Raw genomic sequence first — 12,567 nt, 5'->3', positions numbered from 1 at the left:
CATTCCAGAAACTATCCATCCCTGTTCTTCCTCAAAGGTAACCACTATTTCCATTTGCAATAACACAGGTTAGGTTTTGCCTGTTTTTGAATTTTATGTAATTAGAATCACATAGACAAAGTGGTCTCTGCTTGATTTTTTTCACTCTAAATTATGTAATGTGCGTTCACGTGTGGCATGCAGCACAGTCTTCATATTTTCATCACTGTGCAGAGTACTGCATTCCACAGACATACCACACACAATTTATCCACTCTCTCACTGACATTTAGATTATGAACAACGATGCTTACGAACATTCTGGCACACGCCTTTCCTAGCACATATGTGCTTGAATTACTGGTGGCTACATAGCTTGGAGGAGAACCAATGTGTCACAGGTAATGCATATATTCAGCTTCAGTATTTAACACCAGTTTTCACAGCATAAAAAATGAAACACACAGGAACAAATCGAATTAAAGATGTGTCAAAACTCTACAAAGAACAGTATAAAACATTATTGAGAAAAGTTAAAGATGAATTAAATTAACAAAGGGATATGCCATGGTCACAGACTGGAAGACTTGATATTGTTAAGATGACAATTCTCTCCAAATTGATCTAAAGATTCAATGCGATCCCAATCAAAATCCAACAGAATCTTATGGAACTTGCCATGCTAATTCTAAAATTTAATATTGATATGCAAAGAGCTAAGAATAGTCTCTTGAAGAGGAACAAGGAGGGGAAGACTTGTTCTGTTGGAAATCAAGCTACATTTTCAAGACAATGTGGTACTCATGCAAGGATACACAAATAGATTAATGAAACAAAATATAAAATCTAGAAACAGAAATATAAAACAAAATCTAGAAACAGATCCACGCATATAGACACTGGATATATGATGAAGTTTGCCATGCAGAGCAGTAGGGAAAGAACAGCCTTTTCAATAAACTGCGTGGGATCAGTTGAACATCCATAGGGAAAAAAATGAACTCGACCCTACACCTCACATTATAAGCAAGAACCAATTTCTAGTAGACTCTAGATCTAAACATGAAGTTTCCAAAAGATTAATGCTTTTTGTTTTTAACAACAGACTATCTCTAACATTCCAACAGACTGTGAGCATTTTGAGAGCAAGATCTATTTCGAACTTTCTATTGCTTATATTATTAGCACAATGCCCAGCATGTAGCAGGTGGCAAATATACATTTGCTGAATTAATGAACACACATGGGTGTAATTTTATGGTCGCAGTTTCTGGTTTCTAGGGAACTCAGAAAAAAAAAACTACATCTAGATATACTGAAAGCTATGAATACAGCACACTATAATTAAACACGTACATATTTATTTTTACTACAGATTGAAGTATAATGCAAAAAAGAACTTAAATATATTTGATGATTCTGACAACTCCATCTATGATGCCTCTGCCCTTAGGGATTCTTCTTGCTTGGTACGGTCACACTGTCAAGCTACGTGCTTCATCTGACATTCACTGCATGAAGGGAGACAGCGTCCTCAAACCTCCCTTTCCTTCTCCAACTGCTATTTACACAGCTGCTCACTGTTGTCTTTCCGGCCTCAACTTAAATAGCACCTCTTCAAAGAAGCCATCCTTGACCAATTCATCTAAATAGGGATTTTCCTCCCACTGACTATTTTCCTCTGTCTCTTGACTCTAGTCTTCATTTCCTTCATAGCTCCATTGCTACGTGTAATTATTTACTTGACTGCATAACTTTTAATTGACTATTTCCCCCACTAGGTTGTGAGCATCACAAAGGTATTAACCATGTTATTTTTTGTTCAGTACTATCTAACTAGGCCCCAGAACAGTGCCTGCCACATAGGAGCTCAACAAAATACTTATTCAACAAATAAATTTTGGGTTAGAATTTGAGTAGATGCTTAGTATCCTGAATTATTCTGTCAGTACTCTGAAGGTAGAGAAAGCATCTTAATTCCATAGCCTGCATACCAACAAGCCCCGTGGTCTTGCATGTATAAAGCATACATTCCTTAAGTACTTACTTACTGAATGAAAAAATAAAAACACTCTTACCTTGCCAAAGCTGCCTTTTCCAATAACTTTTAAGAAATCAAAGTCTGTTGGTTTAGCACTGAAATAAATGAACAATGACAAGAATTAGCCTCCTAGAAATGGAAAGATGTTAACTTTTCAACATTTTTTAGCGCCTCACTCTTTAATAGGCAAATCTTGGGTACACTTCAGCATGATAACTCCAGCTTTCACAGTGGTAGTATCTCATCTTTAATATAAAATAGGTAATAATGAACAGTAATAATATCTACTTTCTGATTAGATAAGACATTTTATAATTTTATTTAAGCCTTGTTAAGTTTGGCTTAAGAAGGACTTCAATAATAGTCTCTTTGGGAGAAAAAGATCTTTCTTTCTATCTATCTATCTATCTATCTATCTATCTATCTATCTATCTATCATTTCTCTATCGTTTTGAACTCAGGGTAGCAAACCACTTTTATTAACCATAAACCTCACCAATGCTCTTAATAAGGAAACTGAGTAACTATATAAATTAGTGACACATTGCAAGGACTAAGTAGTCTGGTAATTATTCTGAAAAGGAAGTTACTAGCTGGAATACCTAGTAAAATCACTAAGAAGATTTTCTGACGGAGAAAAAAGTCATCACAGTGTTTTGCATACATATCACTTGTATGTTAAAGATAAAAGAACTCTCTACTTATTCTCATAGATGGTAATGTAGGAAAGCCAGGAGTCCAGAAGGCAGAAGGTTATTTATTTGCACCTCAGGTAAAAACGGCATTGGCTGTATACAGGCAAAAGCACGTGGCTGCAGAAAGATGAACTTAAGCAGCCACAAGAGCTGTTTTCTTTAACGTGGTATGAATTCCTAAGTTGTACTAGGGAGAGTGAAATGACTCCATTTAGATTTTAAACGTCCTTCAATTCATTACTGAAAGAAATAGTCAATTCAAACGTAAGAGTAACACCAGGTCTGGGTTAAATAATAACAGGTCAAGATTAGGGAGATAAATACTTAACTAAGCTTAGATGTTTTTCTTCTTCAAGAACCTGCTCTTTGGACTAGTTATTTTGTTCTTTAATGATATGCTGAAATACTGAAATAATTTTTTGAACGAACGTAATAGTGAAAAAACATGCAAATCCCTCAAGCAGTAAACACGCCAACCGAGGCCATACCCAAGGCCCCACTGTTAACTGTTGGTGATGAATCCTAATTGAAAGCAAACTTCCATTTTGTGCTGCCTGACAAGCTCAATGCAATAATGATAGAAAAGATGCTCAAAACCAAATTTCCTCTTCCAGTTACCATCCCGTTTCTTTGCTGTCCTTTGCAGCAAACCCATCAAGTAAGTTGTCTAAAATCACTGTCGATACCTCCTATACCTCCTATTTCCCCTCCTGTATTTCTCTCCTGAACCCTTTCCGGTCAATCTTCTCCCCACCGCACCACTGAAACTGCTCACAGAGGTCACCAATGATCTATCAGGGGTCCATTCTCAATCTTCATCTTACCTGCCCCATCAGCAACATCAACAGAGTTATTTACCCCCTTTCTTCACCTGCTTTTGTGACACCCCATTCCTGGTTTTCCTACCTTACTAATTATTCTTTCTTAGTCTCCTTTACCATTTCTCCTGTCTATACTCACTCTCTAAGTGGACCAAAAGGGTAAGGGGAAGCACAGTGTCCTGTGATAAAAGATAGAATACTTCAGAATTAATCCAATAAGCCTATAAGGATAATTACAAGTAAGGATAGCAACAATGCATTCCTCTTCCAGCCCACAGCAGTTATGACTCATCTGTCAGGGCACTCCTCAAACTGAGCCAAGAAGTAGCCTTGGACTCCTTCTTTGTATTCCAGTGAACTGCTGGAGTTGACACTTAAGATGAAGTCCACATTTGTCACTCCTCAAAATGTTTCCCCTCTGCTCAAGTAAATCTGGGACTATGGGAGAAACTGGATAAAGAAAATTTAATAGCCTTTCATATGCTAATTTCCATCAAGACTCCTCTGGAACAAGTTGACTAACAACTAGGGTTGGAGTTGTGACACTGAGCACCAAGAGAATATCAATTTGGCCTCCACGGATGCTTTTGCCAGAGTACTTTCCCAGGTACCTCCCAGGACTTATGGTCCCCACACACACACCAGGAAAGTAACAGTGGCAAAATAGCCGAACCCAATTCAACAATCTGTGGATTAAAAACTCCTCAGAGCTCTACTAAAACAAGGAGAAGCTAGAGCAGTAAATTAGGCAAGCGTACGACAGTATTATATTCACTGTAACTATAGTTCTATTTCACAGGCTTCCAGTTAAACTGGTATAATTATGTACATCTGCACATTTGCAAAAAATCTTCCTCAAATCCAGTGAGATTGTTTGATACAAATTAAACCTACTGAGGATTTCCAGATGGTCCCAGGTTAATGTTCTGTGAGGTAGAGTGTAGCTGTTGGGATGGAAAAAAAAAAAAAGAATTTAACATTCTTACTGGAGCGTCTTATCGGTTAATGGATATTTTTTAAATAAAATACACATAACCATACCACAGATATTTGTCATATTAAAGAAACCTAAAGCCCTAATGCTTAATAAATGTACAGACTTTTGGAAAGATACACAATCAATATAAACATAACCATTTTAATGATAAATTTCAAGAGCAGTTGTAAGGAAAAAGGTAAGGCAGAAATCAAAGTCAAAGTTGGCAAATGAATGAAGTAAACTGGGGAAAGCTCTTTGGAAGAGCTGGGCATTGAAACCACAATTGAAGAGGAATCATTTTTTACATTAAAAAAATTGGTTAAAAATAGCTTTTGTTTTTAAATTTTCAAATATTTTTAATAAGCTATTATTAAAGATAGGAAATGATAGTATGATGATGATTAAGACTGCAAATGCTGGATTAAAGTTTTAATTTGAGAGGAAGTAAACTTATTTCTAAAGCAAATACATAAAACCAGGAGTGCTTTTCTTCCTAATTCCACCATTGTGATAGTATCAAATTTTTAGATAGGCTTTTCTCCTTACAACAGTTAACAAAGTAAATTTAATCCCTGTTATTAACATAGAAGCAAATCTTTACTCACCTAGCATACCATAAAGCAATTTAACTAATTAAAATTCTAGCTCACTAATAATCAACTAGAAATTTAACTCAAAATCCCAAAAGATTAATCTAGTGATCCTTCTACAGTGAGCACTTCTCACAAAAGCCAAGTGTAAGTGAATTCTTCTGCACATAAATTCACTATGAAATTCTTTATATATTCAGAGAATTAAATCAGAGATGTCTCAAATATGTACACTTTTACTAGAGCTCTATACTTCATATAAGCTATAGATATGAAGCTTTTAAAAATATCTCTTTAAGTTCATCAGAATCAACAAATTTTACCTAAGCAATTTCTTATTAGAGACATATGTCATATATATTCCCACTTAAATTCATTTGTAACTTACAGACAATCTCCAGAATACAAGTTTTTTTTTTTTAAATAAAGGGCAAAAGATCTAAAGTATATTTCGTATGAAGTAACAACACTGGCACCAACGTTTTAGTGACAAATCAAATATATTTCTTACTGACACCTTTACATGAAAAATCTTCATTTAATACAATTTTAATCCACAAAAGACAGAAATAAAAGGAATCATAACAGTCTAGCTCAAGACAAAAAAAATATATAAACACTCCGGTTCATTAGATGAGATTTGTCCTGTTGTAGCATAGTTTTAACATGAAGTAATCTCCCCCTGCTCCCCAGTTTTTCTGAGATATTATATAACTGACATATAGAACTGTATAAGTTTAAGATGTATAGCATAATGATTTGACTTATATATATCATGATTATGTTTAAATATTATAGTATTCTATACAATCTGATAATGTAATCAAACTAAGTTGTAATTTCAATACACTTATTCTTTTAATGAATGTGCAGAGAACTGTATCATTTTTCTATTCAATGAACTTTTCTATAAGATGAAGAAAGTGAAGTAAATTAAGTGTGGATTAAACAATAACAAGGATAACCTGTCCCCTGCATTACATTAAAATGTAATAAGATTTTATTACTTGGCAACAGTTTTTCTAATGGAGCACATTTCTGAAATAATGAAAATTTCTGAGGTATGTAATTAGATAACTTTTTACTCTACCTATTATTATACCGCGGGCCTCTCACTGTTGTGGTCTCTCCCGTTGCGGAGCACAGGCTCCGGACGCGCAGGCTCAGCGGTCATAGCTCACACGCCCAGCCGCTCCGCGGCATATACGATCTTCCCGGACCGGGGCATGAACCCGTGTCCCCTTCATCGGCAGGCGGACTCAACCCCTGCGCCACCAGGGAAGCCCCTCTACCTATTATTTTTAAAGATTACATCTAATCACTAAACTGAAGTTGAGGTATATTTCTTAACAGAATGAACACTATCAAGAGAATTAAGTTTCTTGACTTCTCTTGGCCTCTGTTTTTTTCTCTATAAGTAAGAAGGTCCAGATGCCTTCCAAGGTATTTTCCAGCTATTAAATTCATCTCATTATCCACTCAGAAGTCCTTAATAAATAGTTACAACTGGGGCTTCCCTGGTGGCGCAGTGGTTGAGAGTCTGCCTGCCAATGCAGCGGACACGGGTTCGTGCCCCAGTCCAGGAAGATCCCACATGCCGCGGAGCGGCTGGGCCCGTGAGCCATGGCCGCTGAGTCTGCGCGTCCGGAGCCTGTGCTCTGCAACGGGAGAGGCCACAACAGTGAGAGGCCCGTGTACAGCAAAAAAAAAAAAAAAAAAAAGTTACAACTGGGGTGCGGGGAGTGAAGGAACTGGATGAAAGCAGTCAAATGGTACAAACTTCCAGTTATAAGAAAATAAGTACTAGGGATGTAATGTACAACATGATAGATATAATTACACTGTGTATGTTATATATGAAAGTTGTTAAGGGAATAAATCCTAAGAGTTCTCATCACAGGAAAAACATTTTTTTCTATTTAATTTTGTATCTATATGAGATGATATCAATAGATATTCACTAAACTTACTGTGGTGATTACTGCATGATGTATGTAAGTCAGATCATAATGCTGTACACCCTAAACTTATACCAGTGATGTATGTCAATTATATCTCATTAAAACTGGAAGAAAAAATAAATAAAACTGATGCAGTTCCTAGAAATTTTAATTTAAAAAATAATAAAATAGTTATAACTGTAAGATGAAATATAGCTCTTTCTTTTTTTTGAAAAGGTTTTTTTTTTAATCAGTATTTTAAAACAGGAAAAGATCCTAGTCTAAGTTCCAGATTTTATGGATGAAACGAGAAACAAAATTTAGATTGAAAGTCAACAGTGGGAGAAGAGGAGCCAGAACCCAGGAATTTCTCTTAGTCTGGTTCTTTCTTCAAAAACCATTCTCCTACAGCAAGGCAAGACATTCTTTACATGATCTAAACCTACATACTCTCTACGTGATTAACAAACAAAACATGGAAAATCATGGTTACATAAATTTTACTCTTTAAAATATTTATTGAATAGTATTAAGATGTTTTTAAAAATACATAACCTTACCAACAGACGATTTACAAATATTTATAGTACTTTCATATAGTCTTTGCATAACTTCGAAAAACTGTGATCACACTGTGTAAGTTTGCATAAAAAGTTTTAAACCCTGATTTCATTTAATGGTATGTCAAAACTTTAAATATTATCATCTTTAGAAATATTTTTTAAATGTACAATATATAGGGACAACCACTATTTGACTGATGACTATTCAAACTGATTCTAACTTTTCATTATAAATCACACTAAAATGAACATCTTTGTTCTTTTCTGTGAAGGGTTATTTCATTTGCATCAACTCCTAAGTGACATGAATTACTTTCATGCTTGATACATGTTGCCAAATTGCTTTCCAAAAGAGTTGCATAAATTTTAACACCAGTAATGCCCAAGGATGCCCATTTTACCTTACCCTTATTAGTCCTGGCGTATTTTATTTACTTTACATTTTTGTTAATTTGGCAGATTAAAAAACCTCTCATTTGAAACTTTCATTTGCTACTGGCATCAAGGTTGAATATTTTCCCATATATCTGTTTACTAAGAGTATTTCTTCATGTCCCTTTTCCTTTTATCTACTAGGGTCCTAAATATCATTCTTTTCAAAAATCCATATGTATGAGCTTTTTTTACATAGACATTATTCCTTCTTATACTTTGTTACATGTTTTCCCAGCTTGTGGTTTCTCTTTTGACCGACTGCACAGATATAAAATTAAAATATCCTTTTATTGTCCTAAGAGCAACCATGTCACAGACGTAAGAGTTAAATCTGTTCTCTTAACTGAGAATCCTCTTAGAGCATCAGAGAAAGAAAACTACTACTTTCCAGTAGTCACATCTATTTTTCAAATGAAGATTTTTAGCTGTGGGACAGTAATGTTTCAACTCATGACATTACCTTTTAAATCACAAAAACAGAATCATGACAAAATTAAAAGACATTATAAAGACAAAAACGTACATCTCTGATTTTCATGTATATATTTAACAATAGTATTAGTCAATTTTAAATTATAAAGGTATTATCATATTTATATAATACTTGTAATTATACTTTTAATTGCTACATAATAATCCTGAGTTAAGTTGTTGTAATTTACCTTTCTAACATAACTTTCTAAAGTAAATGTTGAAAATATCTTCATAAGAAGGCACAAGCTTACGATATTTATCACAATTAATTAAAAAAACAAGAATATCCTATTCTTTATTCTTTTCGGAAAACGTATTGATTATGTACATATAACTACAGCAATAAAAGTTAGTTGATACCAACCAGCCCATGTATACTGATTGCTCTACATCTCAAAACCTGACAATGCAGAGGAAGAGGTATGTAATATTCTGGTTGAAAAGGCCTTTCCTGCTGGCCAAAATTCAAAACAACAGTTGCAATGGTGATAATCATGATGAAGATATATGACGATCAAAAAGTAAGATGTAAAGCAAAGAAAGCAGAACACAAAACTTTATATATTGTATAATTAAAGTTAGGTAATTTTAAAAATTTCCACATATTAGAGAAGATAAGAAAGAAAATCACTAAAACGTTAAAAATTACTAGGTCTGGTTGCTGATAATATGGGTAATACTAAATTATTCTCAAATTTTTCTTTAATTAACATGTATTACTTTCTATTATAAAAAGTACTCATTTTATCAATTTTATAAGAAATAGTGATAAGTAAGAGGTATACACATTTGTTTTTATGTACTCTACAGAGTAGAAAATCTACAATGGATGAAATTACTTTGTTTTAAGTAAATGGGGTCCTAAAGTTGCCAATAATTTCATCTCTGGGGAATGGTATTTTTTTCTGTTAAAAAATACAATTCCTCTTACTACCTTCTGAGTACTTCTTTCATCCTCATCTTCAGATGGATCTGACTGATGTTTTGGACTGTCCATTTGAAGGAATGCTCTGACATCTGGACTAAAAACAAAAATTAACTTTATTATGACTTTGCATTTCTACAGCTTTTCTCCCTTTTAACATGAAAATAAAAGTAACTATAGTAGCATTTACAGTAAGAAAGTCAAACAAAATCCATTAATAATCATTATTATAAAAGGAATAAGCAAATTAAGTTTAAAAATAGGGAATCCAATAAACAAATGGGCAAAGGTATCAACAGTCAGTTCACAGAATAGAAAACCCAAATGGTAAGGAAATTTATGAAGATGCCTAACTTCACTAATAATCACAAAAAAACAAATTAAAACAACAATGAGAAATTACTTTATGTCCACTAGCCAGCAAAATTTAGAAAGACACATAATACCAAAAGTTGGTAGGGATACAGGGAAAGGAACACCCTCACGTATTGCTGGTGAGAATGTAAAATGAGGCAACTTTTCTGAAAAGCAATTTGGCAATATTTGGTTAAACTGAGTATGCATTTTCCCTGAGGCCAGAAATTTCAGTTCTAAGGATAAACCACACACACACAAAAATTATGTACAGGTTTAGTGAAAGACATGTAACTAGGATACTCACTGCAATATTCTCTATAGCTCTGAATCAGAAGCAAAACAGCCATCTACCACTAGGGAAATGAGTAAGCAAGCTATGGTAACTGCCTGCAGAGAACAGCAGTCAGCGATCAGAAACAAGGAACCACAGCACACCATTTACGTGTATATATTAAACACTCACAGACACAAAGCAACAGTAGATAAATAGATAACCAAAGACATATAACAAACATGTTGAAGTGGGCATCACCAGTGGGGATGAAGAAATGGGTATGAAGAGGAAAAAAATGGACTAAAATAAAAGAGGGGCCTTGCATGGACTAATGACAATCCTGAGGAATGATTAAATCTCTGTATCTGCGGTACCTCCTCCCAAATTGTTCTTTTTTTTTCTTTTTTACAAGTTGAGATGTGTTAATCCCCAAATCCTAATTTATCCTTCCCCTGCCCCCTGCCCTGCTGCTATCCCCTTTGGTAACCATAAGTTTGTTTTCTATGTCTGTGAGTCTATTTCTGTTTTCCAAATAATTTTATTTGTATCATTTTTTTAGATTCCACATATAAATTATATCATGATATTTGTCTTTCTCAGTCTGACTTACTTCACTTAATATGATAATGTCTAGGTCCATCCATGTTGCTGCAAGTGGCATTATTTCATCCTTTTTTATGGACAAATAATATTCTATTATATATACCTCACATCTTCTTTATCCATTCATCTGTCCATGGACATTTAGGTTGCTTCCATGTCTTGGTATTGTAAATAGTGCCGCTATGAACACTGGGGTGCATGTATCTTTTCAAATTAGAGTTTTCTCCAGATATATGCCCAGGATTGGGACTGCAAGATCATATGGTAGCTCTATTTTTAAGACACCTCCATACTGTTTGGGATTAACATATACACACCACTATATATAAAATAAACAACAAGGACCTACTGTATAGCACAAGGAACTATATAGTCAATATCCTGTAATAACCTATAATGGGAAAGAATCTGAAAAAGAATATATATATGTGTAAGTGAACCACTTTGATGTATACCTGAAACTAATACAACAGTGTAAATTAACTATACTTCAATTTTAAAAAATGGTTAAAAAAATGAGATATAATTGACATATAACACTATATCAGTTCCAGGTGTACGACATAATGCTTCTATACTTGTATACATTGCGAAACGATGACCACAGTAAGTCTAGTTAACATCCATCACCACACAGTTACACACTTTTTGTGTGTGATGAGAACTTTTAATCTACTCTCTTAGCTACATTCAAATACGCTACCACAGTCCCCATGCTGCACATTACAACTGATGACTTATTTTATAACTGAAAGTTTATACCTTTTGACCACCTTCACCCATTTCGCCTACCCCCCAACCTCTGGCAACCACCAATCTGTTCTTTGTATCAATGATTATGAATCTGGGTTTAAGATTTCACATATAAGTGAGTTCATGCAGTACTTGTCTTCCTCTGACTTATTTCACTTAGCACAATGCCGTCAATGTCCATCCACGTTGTCACAAATGGCAAGATTTCCAAAATTGTTCTTAATAATTAAATACAAATAATATACATTCATTGTAAAAAATTCAGGAAGATGAATAGTTTTTAAAAAGGGGAGGGGCTTGTGGAATGTAAAATGGTACAGCCAGTGTAGAAAACAGGTGGTTCTTTGAAAAGCTATACACAGTTACTGTATGGTCCAGCAATTCCACTCTTCAATATATCCCAAAGAAATAAAAACATATGGACACACAAAAGCTCACACACACACACATTCACAGCAGCATTATTTATAATAGTCAAAAAGTGGATGAATGGACAAACAAAATGTGGCATATCCACATAATGGAATATTATTCAACTATGAAAACAAATGAAGTACTGATACATGCTACAATATGAATGAACTTCAAAACCATTATGCTAAATGAACAAAGGAAGATTTAAAACTGTATGGTTCCATTTGTATGAAATCCCCATAACAGGCAAATCCATAAAAATAGAAAGTAGATTAGTGGTTGCCAAGGGTTGGGGGAAAGGGGAAATTAGAAAATATAGTTTCTTTTTGGGTTGATGTTAATATTAGCTTAGACTTGGGTGATAGAATAAGATAGTGATGTGGTTGTACAGCATTGCAAGTATACTAAAAACCACTGAATTGTACACTTCAAAAATAGATAAAATGGTGAATTTTATGTTATGTGCATTTTATTTCAAAAAAAAAATTAAAGGTGGGAATCTTCATTCTTAACACCCCTACTATATTTGTTTTTTCTCTGCACAGTTAAGATCATGCTATATTTTAAATATTTTATTTTACTGTTTTTCACCTAAAAATACAATGTATTCAATACATCAAAAGGTCTTTGCCATGTGGATAAAAATTCTTTGTTAGCAATCACTTTTGATAGATGTATGATGCTGTATTAGGACACACTAAAAGTTACTCAGTGGTTCTTTCAC

General features: G+C 34.1%; 1 protein-coding gene across 9 annotated transcripts in view; it reads right to left on the bottom strand.

The window, feature by feature from the left end:
- SGK3 (serum/glucocorticoid regulated kinase family member 3) overlaps nucleotides 1-12,567 on the bottom strand; it is a 147,530-nt gene that overhangs the window by 21,534 nt on the left and 113,429 nt on the right. For all 9 annotated transcript variants that reach the window (XM_059994729.1, XM_059994723.1, XM_059994722.1 and 6 more), the window contains 3 exons: nucleotides 9,452-9,539; nucleotides 4,431-4,480; nucleotides 2,058-2,115 (listed from right to left, as the gene is read on the bottom strand). In XM_059994729.1, the coding sequence (XP_059850712.1) occupies nucleotides 2,058-2,115; nucleotides 4,431-4,480; nucleotides 9,452-9,539 (196 nt within the window). The remainder of the gene's footprint in view (nucleotides 1-2,057; nucleotides 2,116-4,430; nucleotides 4,481-9,451; nucleotides 9,540-12,567) is intronic.

Source organism: Delphinus delphis, chromosome 17 (assembly GCF_949987515.2).
Source record: "Delphinus delphis chromosome 17, mDelDel1.2, whole genome shotgun sequence".
NCBI classification, from domain to species: domain Eukaryota; kingdom Metazoa; phylum Chordata; class Mammalia; order Artiodactyla; family Delphinidae; genus Delphinus; species Delphinus delphis.
The sequence above is the reverse complement of the archived record's forward strand: the minus strand, read 5'-3'. Positions and strand labels throughout refer to the sequence as shown.